General features: G+C 44.1%; 1 protein-coding gene across 6 annotated transcripts; it reads left to right on the forward strand.

Moving 5' to 3' along the window:
• The first annotated feature begins 788 nt into the window (after window positions 1-788).
• pfkfb1 (6-phosphofructo-2-kinase/fructose-2,6-biphosphatase 1) lies at window positions 789-10114 on the forward strand. Of its 6 annotated transcripts, none has more exons than XM_046397495.1 (15): window positions 4012-4147; window positions 4235-4597; window positions 4679-5398; window positions 5525-5621; window positions 5763-5829; window positions 6106-6180; window positions 6711-6767; window positions 6887-7008; window positions 7107-7314; window positions 7464-7610; window positions 7830-7934; window positions 8555-8684; window positions 8800-8862; window positions 8951-9015; window positions 9538-10114. In XM_046397495.1, the coding sequence occupies exons 3-15, from the start codon at window positions 5305-5307 to the stop codon at window positions 9595-9597; spliced, it is 1290 nt and encodes a 429-aa protein (XP_046253451.1). In that variant the 5' UTR covers window positions 4012-4147; window positions 4235-4597; window positions 4679-5304; the 3' UTR covers window positions 9598-10114. The 6 variants fall into 6 exon arrangements, with proteins under 6 accessions (XP_046253450.1, XP_046253449.1, XP_046253451.1 ...); XM_046397496.1 differs by lacking the exon at window positions 4012-4147 and having other exon boundaries at window positions 4156-4597; window positions 4679-4855; window positions 4980-5398; XM_046397497.1 differs by lacking the exon at window positions 4012-4147 and having other exon boundaries at window positions 4156-4597; window positions 4679-4855; window positions 5273-5398.
• The last annotated feature ends 68 nt before the right edge of the window (window positions 10115-10182 follow it).

The following is a 10182-nucleotide window of genomic DNA, read 5'->3' on the forward strand; positions in this document are numbered from 1 at the left end:
AAAAGTGAAATGATGTCAATGAAGGTTATTCAATGTAAAACATCAAACATGCAAAACTATTTGATTAACATTAAACAATTAGTAATTTGTTTTGACTTTGGCAAATGCTTTATGGGTGCATATGTCGATTAGATCACTGTAGATCCCCCGCCTATGGAAAGATAGCCCAGGCGGAACATATTAACCGAGCTAGTCGACTCAAAATATACACTAACTATAAACCTGCCGAGTCCCATATTTCAGAACCTGTCAGAACCCAAACCTGCTGTTTGGCGTAAGTTAGCATTTTTAGCAGAAAATGATCAGATGTTATATTGATTTGTTTTTTCCTTAGAAAATTTTTAAAACAATTACTTTGCTGTAAAGAGTTACCGGTAGTATAAAGTCTGGAATTGGAACATGGGATGTGCTGTCCACACAGTATATATATTTAAGCCACCGTGACCGTGACTTGTTTGTTTGCTGAAGAGTGCATTACATGCTTCAGTGACACCCTGCAGCTGACATCAGTGCCCTCATTGCTGTTCATTATACCACCTGCAGGCATAAATACTGCCATATCTCCCTGTACAACAACAGTCACCTCCTTAGAGAACTTTGCACTTATTATGACGCACCCAGTGCTGCTTCTGCCTGCCATGCGTGTAGGTTGTGAACTCTGGCCTTGGCAAACATTAAAGGACAAGCCCAGTCTGCTGCTATCAAATGTCTGTGTGTCGTGAAATGAGAGGGAGTTCGGGGGGGGGAGTGGGTTGAGAATACTTTGGCAGGTGGTTGGGTGGGTTAGTTTCTTTAAACAGTGCATTAGTTCTGTTGCCACAGGCCACGTAATTCAGTGTGCCTTTCGTGTTGATGGTCTTTAGCCACTCTGCTGGCTGCTTCACTGGAGTGTAGCACAGAATGGAGCTTCCTCAGCTGGAACATATAAGGCGCCGCAGATGTGACAGTGCAGGTGAGATCACAGATAAACTGCTTCTGCAGCGAGTGTGCCAGAGCAACCCGTCAGCATGCTTTGTACAAGATACAAGATACAAGATACAAGATACAAGATAAGTTTATTTGTCACACACACAATCATACACGATACAATGTGCAGTGAAATTCTTTTTGTCCCTGCTACCAAAAAATAGGTAAGTAAAATTAAATATTGTAAAATAGAAACCTTATAAAAATAATAAAATTAAAAATGTGAAAATGTGCAGTATTTGCATGTACAGTATTTACATCTAGTGCAGGTGGGAGTAGGACTGTCCAGATTAACGCTCACTGTCGAGCAGACGGATGGCCTGGGGGACACACGGGCCATAGATAAGAGTGCAGATGTGATTCAAATAGATTCAGTATGTTCTCGTGCAAGGCTTTGCTTCATGCAGCAGTGAAACAACTTTCTTGTCCAGTGAAGCATGTCAGAAGAACTGAACAGGAAGTTAAGAGAGTTGGTTTGCCTGCTGTTTGATGGACTAATTGCTGTTTTACTGTAGGCCTCCCATTTGCTTTGTTTACAGGCTGCAGGACACACTTGCGTGCATGAGTGATAACAATGTGGAGATACTTTATGAGACGGTAAAAGAGCCACAAACCCTAAACAAAAGCACATTCAGACTTTTTCTGCCACTATCATTAGAGGAAGATGTCACCTCTGTGGGCCTGTTTGCTTTGTAATATTTGGTGGAGTTTTCTCATATTTCATATTCCCTGAAAAACTTCTCTAACATTGTTATGTGTGTATACACAGCATGTATGTGAGAGAGGGGAGACGGCAGGAAAAGTGGCAGGCTGTCGATTTGGAGAACATGCTGAAAATCCTGCCGGAACAAACAGCCACTGGAGTAGCATGTTCCCCTAAATGTGTGCAAAAGGAGAGTAAGAGGAAGAGAGAGCTCAGCGCGTCATGGGAGGACCCCCAGCAGTCTATAGCAGCATAACTAGGGGCCGGCCTAGGCCAGCCCTAACTATAAGTTTTTAGTCTACTCTTAAATGTAGAGAGGGTGTCCACCTCCTGGACTGAAACTGGAAGATGGTTCCATAGTAGAGGAGCTTGATAACTAAAGGCTCTGGTTCCCAATCTAATTTTAAAGACTCTAGGAACCACAAGTAGCCCTGCATCTTGGGAACGTAAGGTTCTGGTGGGAAATAGGGAACTATCAACTCTTTAAGACAGGACCATTCAGGGCTTTATATGTGAGGAAGAGAATTTTAAAATCTATCCTGAATTATACAGGTAGCCAAGGTAGAGAAGCCAGTACAGGAGAAATATGACCTCTCGTGCTGCTTCTTGTCAGTAGTCGTGCTGCAGCGTTCTGGATTAGCTGGTCTTTATAGATTTATTGGGGCAGCCTGATAGAAGGGAGTTTTTCTGCATCTTTCTGACTCATAATGTGCCTAATTTTTGCAACATTGCAGAGGTGAAAGAATGCAGTCTTTGCAGTTGGTTAAAGGACATGGCCTGGTCAAAGATAACTCCTAAATTCCTTACAGCGGAGCTTGAGGCTCATGAGCTACTCATGGCCCGAGTAACAGTCTGTTTAAACATAATGCCCCCGGTTTTAGGTTAAAAAACCAGTGACATTTATCTTTGTAAGTGACGCTTTCTTTTGTGATCAGGCAGGATGGATTTTAATGAAATGATGGCTTCTCTGGACACATCAGCTCTTCAAACTGTGGTAGAAAGTAACCAGAAATTCTTCCTCAAGTGCAGCATTTCAAGCAAAAGGTCATCGTTTGAAGAAATAGGCTTAGTTGCCTTCTGGTGCAGAGTTAGATGAGAAGATCAATACCACTGTCACATCTGTGTGTTAAATATGAAGCTGCAGTCTGCTGCTGGTGACTGTGTGTTTACCATAAAGATGGCTTAAATAACTGACAGAAAATGATTAGGGAGCTTTGGAGGTGCTGCTGCTCTTACAGAAATGTCACAGGAGCAAACTACATGTGACTAACCAACATGTGCATTTTTATGTGTCATGAGTATACATGTAAACTGAACACACATGTTGGTTTGGACACATGTGTTTGTCATGCTGGTTTTTCCACGTCAGCTACAAGCGCATGTGTTTCTGTCTAACATATCAATTAGCACGACCAGCTACTTTTAAATGCTCTTTATGTATCAGCAATAAGAATAAAATGGTATAATATATACATGCTGAAAGAAACAGCTTTGCATTTTGAATGCAGTTAGTTTACTCACAGTTAAGTATATTTATATTCTGGTGTTGCCACTTTCACTGACACAAAGGATCTGACTGTTCTGACTGATCTTCCACACCTCATATATAATATTATGTAATGAAAGTGCATCACATGTATCTGTAAGGTTTACATTCACTCTGCGATCAGGAAATGACTGACTTGTCACTTACATTAACTCACCTCACCACCCTGAGATACTGGCAAATGTAATTCTAATCATAACTAATCCTAACAAACTGGCATTGTGGTTCCTTTGGTTATAGTACACAGGCTGTGAGATAATTTGAACAGTTAGGAGATGACAGCTGAGCAAAGGAAAGGAAATGAGAACAGAAGAGAAAATGAGAGCTTTGACCTTCACAATTACTGTCACCTCATTGAGTATCCCAGAATTAAAGTTACGGTTTAAACTGCCCTCTAGTGGTAAGAAAGAAGAAGCTCCACCCCACAGTTTGGCAAGCAAACAGCTTGTTCTGATCCAGGCGTGCTCATCTGAATTCACAAGAGTTTCCCACCTTTCTTATGCTCATCTCACATGACTGTGTTGCTCGGAGGAACCAGCTGCGTGCACATGCACATGTACCGAGCGGTGGATTTGGATGCTCCTCTGCTCTCTGACATCAGCGCAGAGATTTTGGCAGCTCTCCTCGGGCCTTTTAAATCACGAAGCAGATGGAGAGGCAGACGAGCAGCATGGCCTCAGGTCCTGCCCCCTCTTGCCTACCAAGTGCTTCTCCTTAGCAACACTCAGCTGACCTGCAGTCGGTGGAGTTCAGCGAAGCACGCACACGCACACAGATGACAGAGCGTCGCGCGTCGGTCGCTCGCTCCTCCACCTGCTGCTCAGGCCTCATGGATCTCACCGTTAACTCTGAACAGAAAAAGCTCACGCAGACTCCTCTGCTCAAGATCTGGGTGCCATGGATGGGCTGCAACTTGAACCGCAGGAGAGGATGTAAGTGCAGTGAATCCCCGGCTCAGTCTGTTGTGTCCTGCTGCTGTCTGCTGTGCTTCTACTTTAACTCACCTGTCGTTTCAGCAGATCAAGCTGCTGTTTGAGCAGACTTAAGTGTGTTTCATAGTGAATCCTCTGCTCCGTCGAGGCTGAGCTCGGTCCTCTCAGGGGGATCCAGGTAGGCAGGCGGCAGTCTGAGAGACAGGGGAGTCAGCTATGGATGGCATCCAGGCTAGACCAAGCCAGGGTCCAGTTGGCTCTCTGTTCGGTGTCTGACGTGGTCCTTTGAGCATTTTGCTGATGCAGCATACTCCATTCATAATCGAAGAGCCTGGAGGCTGACACTCTCCCCGTCCCTGTATGGACACAAACAGCCCATCCGAGCGTTTTAGTGGAGTACAGCTGACTATTGAGCAAATTACTGGTATGCAACTGCAGGGTGATGACTGGGTAAGAAACACGCATCACTTTAAAATTATTTACAGGTTTGTGTGAAATTTTATCTGAGAACTCATTACATTAATATTCAAGGGCCTTCTCCAGTCCTTCTCACTGGACGAGATTTGCTGTGTGTAAGCTGAGCTGATTTGTAACCGTCTGCAGGGAAGAGGCTCACATCTCAGCCCGCTTGGACATTAGGCGTGTTTTGATCTTGTGACACAGTGCACAGGACACCGTGCTGCGCGCTGACTTTACGTGAGGAGGCTGGTAAAAGTTGGTCTTCTCTTCTTCAGCAGTGCATTTCGCTATATGCAATATGATTATTATTTGGTTTTGCTTCAATTTCTTTATGTGTCTGTTTATTTGATTTTGTTTGTGCTTGTCGGGACAGTTTTCTGTGTCGACGTGTGCTGCCAGAGACGGGCGGATAAGCCGTGTGACTCTCTAAACTGGTTTGCTAGACTAGACATTTGATCTGCATCTTGGAGCTCTTATTCTCTCCGTCTTAATGAAGAGCAGCTTGGCAGGGACACGCACACACAGCACCTGTCCTGCAGCACAGAGCCTCAGACGAGAGCCGAGACGAATGCTCCTCTGCTGAAGGATGAGTCGCATTTTGCAGCACTTGCTTAAAGTTCAGCATTAGCAGCGTTAGTAACTCTTTGTGTTTTGTCTTCATCTCAGCCTCAGTGCCTCAGCTGTGTAACTCTCCCACGATGATTGTGATGGTGGGATTGCCAGCCAGAGGGAAGACGTACATCTCCAAGAAGCTCACCCGCTACCTGAACTGGATCGGAGTGCCTACAAAAAGTCAGTTTTCAGAGTGAAATGAATGTTGAGCATATAAACACACAAAAGAGTTAAAGAATTAACTTTTTCTTGCCCTAAAAAGAAATCTATGTTTCTCCTTCCTCCTTGTCTCCCAAATACATCCAGTGTTTAACGTGGGCCAGTACCGCAGGGAGGCCGTCAAGATCTACAAGAACTTTGAGTTCTTCAAACCTGATAATGAAGAGGCCATGAGGATCCGCAAGTAAGCGGGACAATATGTGCCAAAACAGGCAGAACATTACTTTTATGTGATCTTACTTTCATTTCTCAAGCCACACTCATCGTTCACTCAAATTGTGCAGTTTTTGCTCCTGTGCCCATGCGAGTGTAACTTCTCTCTCAGGGCCTGTGCAGCTGCTGCCCTCAAAGACGTCGCTGCCTACTTCTCAAAGGAACGGGGACAAGTAACCGTGAGTAAGAGGACAACTGAAACTGTCCCTCTAATCTCAATAGAACATTCTGATTCAGTTTTCAGTTTTGTTGTTATTGTTGTTGTCTGTTGTCCTTTTCTCTTCTACTGTTGGTGCAAAATGTAGTATATAACTGCAGCTTATTTATGAATTAAATACATCTTATATTGCATTATGTTGTGTCAAGTGTTTTAATCATTATGAGTTGTGTAAATGCAGTTGATCTGCCAGCATTGTAAGGTTTTGTTGATGACACCTGTGTCCTGTCCCACTCAGGTATTTGATGCTACCAACACCACCAGGGAGAGGAGGGCAATCATTATTAGTTTTGCAAAGGAGAATGGCTACAAAGTGAGTGCCTGTGTGGAAGTTGGACATTTTGGAAAATATGCTCATCTGCTTTCTTGCAGAAGAAATCAGGCTCATGTGTGTTCATTCTGTCTGCAGAGAAGGTCAGCTGATGGTTAGTTTAGCTAAGCATAAAGACTGGAAGCAGGTTGAAACATCTAAGCTTCCTCTGTCCAAAGGAAATAAAGTCCGCCTCTAAAACTCAGTAATTAACATCTTATGTCTCACTTATCTTACTTGTTAAGTCCATACAAAAATTACAGGATTTATGGGCAGTGACTTACATGCGGGACTATTTCTTGGCTGGACACCTGGCGGACTCACATGTGATGACAAGACTCCAGATGTTGTTGCCTTTGGACTGGTCCACACCAGCTGCTTCCCCCTGCTTCTTTGATGCTAAGCTAAGCTAAGCTAGCCGTCTCCTTGCTGTGTATTTCCCAAACCGTGAAACTGTTGCTTTAAGGACACAAACATGTTCAGTTTGTGAAATACTTTTGTTTGTTTTCTTCTTGTGATCTTCTTGTGTGCAGGTGTTCTTTGTGGAATCGATCTGTGATGACGCTGAAATCATTGCAGAGAATATAAAGGTGAGCAGCATCACAGCTGGATGTTATTTATTTATTTATTTATTTTTTATATGTAAATGTTTAAAGAGGCGGGGATGCGGTGCTCTCAATCAAATTCCAAATAAGCATTTTCTTTCCAGCAAGTAAAATCTGGTAGTCCAGATTACGTGGATCGTGACATAGATGAGGCCATGGAAGACTTCATCCAGCGCATCGAGTGTTACAGGGCCAGCTACATGCCGATAGACGATGAGAAGGACAGGTACGGACCCAAGATGGGAAGTGGATGGTCGACAGCATGGTCTGACAAAAAAACAATTCATTTTTTAAATTTATTTTCCTTAATGCTTATTTGAACAGGAAGCTCTCCTACATTAAGATCTTTGACGTGGGCAGTAGATACCTGGTAAACCAGGTCCAGGACCACATTCAAAGCAGGATAGTCTACTATCTCATGAACATCCACGTCACACCGCGATCCATCTACCTGAGCCGCCACGGAGAGAGTGAACTCAACCTGTTGGGTCGCATTGGTGGGGATTCAGGCCTGTCACCCAGAGGACATAAGGTGAGCATCCGCCACGCGGACAGTAACTGAATCCCTTTGTGCAGACTGTAACCATTAGAAAAACAATGACCACACCAGCACTTTTAAAACAGTATAAGAGGAATTCAAAGCAGCTTTTAAAACATAGAAACTGCACTCATTGTCTCCAGTATGCCAACGCCTTGGCAGCCTTCATCAGAGGACAGAATATCAAGGACCTGAAGGTGTGGACGAGCCACATGAAAAGGACCATCCAGACTGCAGAAGCTCTGGGAGTCCCGTACGAACAGTGGAAGGCCCTCAATGAGATAGATGCTGTGAGTTCACAAGTGACAACTCTACATCTTTAAACACAGTCCTTCAGATGAAGACACATGTTGGGCCAAATTTATATTCCTAAATGCATTCAAATTCAAGATTGTATGCGTTAGGGTTGTTTGGAGTTTCACATTATTTAGGTTGACTTCGACCTGTAAAGGCAAAAGATCTTCTGTCCCTTTTATGATGGTGTTGATTGTACTTCTTTCCTCACTAAGGGTGTATGTGAGGAGCTCACCTATGAGGAGATTCAAGATAATTTCCCAGAAGAGTTTGCACTGAGAGACCAGGACAAGTATCGCTACCGTTACCCCAAGGGTGAGGTGAGAGCTCCCGTGGATACACTGGGACTGTTTTAAAACTGTTTATTCAACTGCTGAAGAGTCACAGGGAGCGATACACTGTTCACACTCACACACATACACTGTTCACACTCACACACATACACCGTTCACACTCACACACATACACTGTTCACACACATACACATACACTGTTCACACTCACACACATACACTGTTCACACACATACACTGTTCACACTCACACACATACACTGTTCACACACACACATGCATTGTTCACACACATACACTGTTCACACTGTTCACACACTAAAGGGGGGATTTGGGAAATTTGCTGTTCCCTTTTGGCTGAGTGTTAGATCAGAAGATTAATATGCTGATATCTGTCTGCTTGGTATCAACCTTCTCATCCAGCTCTCACCAAAAAAGTGAACAAGCGTATTTCCTAAAAGGCTGAACTGTTCCTTTAAGGACCTTGCTGTCGGGCCACTTTGCTTGCCCAAATTCATCCTGACAGACATTTTCATTATAAGAGAATCCACATAAATTCAAGTGAGCTCAGTTAAGTCTTGTACAGGCTACATGCTTGTCAGGTGGACTAAGAAGAATAAGAAACAACTGTTTTGGCTCTCATCCAGTCCTATGAGGACCTTGTCCACCGCCTGGAGCCGGTGATCATGGAGTTGGAAAGGCAGGAAAATGTTCTGGTTATCTGCCACCAAGCTGTAATGCGCTGCCTGCTGGCCTACTTTCTAGACAAACCTGCAGGTACACAAACTGCACTGAATGCTTTCATTTTTGCCTGTAATACTTTGACACGGTAGCATGTGATGCTATTTCAGTACCACAAGTGTTGTTAACAGTCGTATTCCCTCCTCCTAAGATGAGCTGCCTTATCTCAGATGCCCCCTTCACACCGTGCTCAAACTCACACCAGTAGCGTATGGTAGGTGTCGAGTGCTCGAGCGTCGGACACATTTGTACTCTAAATCTAACACTTTCCCTGACTGTCTGTTTTCTTTCCTCAATTGTAGGGTGTAAAGTCGAGCCTTTTTTCCTCAATATTGAAGCAGTCAACACACACAGAGAGAGGCCAGTGGTGAGTTTCAAGTGTCCGCAGAACGCACATGGATGCTTATATTTTCCAGCTGTTGCGTTTATGGTACATTACATACATTAGTTGTTTTGTGTTTTGTACGTATTCATGAAATCTAACTGACACTTGTTGCTATGCTGGTTGCTATACAGCAAAACAGCAAACCGTACGCTGTTTCCCAAGTCCAGGCGACATGCTGACTGTCGTACTGTGCTTGCAGTTACAGAAGATAAATAAATGAATACATAAATCAAGACACGCATCCACTCACTGAGGTGACTTTGGGAATTCAACTATAATTATTGTTCTTCTTAAGCAGTTTTGTTTTCCCAGTCATGATGAACAGCTTCTCCATTTCTGTTGCATTGCATTGTGGGAGACAAATTCCCATCAACAGCACAGCTGAAAGCTGACTGTTCTGAGCATGCATGGTGTCTGGTTTGACCGGTTTCATTCTGCGTTTGGGACCTGCTGCCGGTCTCGTTGGAAAGAAGCTCTGAGCGTTTGTGTTTCTGTCGTCAACAGAATGTGGACGTCAACAGAAACCCGGAGGAAGCTCTGCAGACTGTTCCCGACCACGTGTAAACGCTGTTCAGCGAGGACTGCAATCATGTGAATCTGGACGTGTTGCTACTTATTAGCTTCCCTTAATAACAGAGATGCACTCCAGTTGAGGGTTGGTTGTGTGAAAACAGAAGGCAGCTGGTGCAGGAGCTGCTGTCTTCAGCCTGTCTGCTGAAACGTCCTGTCTGGCTCCAGTTTTCTTTTCAAAGTGTCACTTTGTTTACAATGATTTAAAGGAGAAACAAGCAAAACAATGCACTGAAGCCAGGAGGGAAACATGTTTTAGGATGTAGAGATGTTGTCACTGTAACTTGGGCCTCCATGCACGTTTGACTGTTGTACAGATAACATATTGTGTTGTTGATGATGTGATGACACAGTCAGCACCACGGACAGCAGCCAGACAAAGGCAGACGTTGTGCTGTGGATGTGGCCGCTCACTTGTCACGTTTGTGATGTGGACAAGGAGGCTGATTACTCAGGCAGGCTCGAATGAAAAGACGACACTGTGCAGAAAATAAATTCACGTTACAAGTCAGACGGAAGAGTGGCGTTTGATTGGCAGCGATGTCGTGCCGTCAAGTCTCCAGCGCAGCAGCCAAATTG

This window comes from Scatophagus argus, chromosome 8, assembly GCF_020382885.2.
Source record: "Scatophagus argus isolate fScaArg1 chromosome 8, fScaArg1.pri, whole genome shotgun sequence".
Classification (NCBI taxonomy): Eukaryota; Metazoa; Chordata; class Actinopteri; family Scatophagidae; genus Scatophagus; species Scatophagus argus.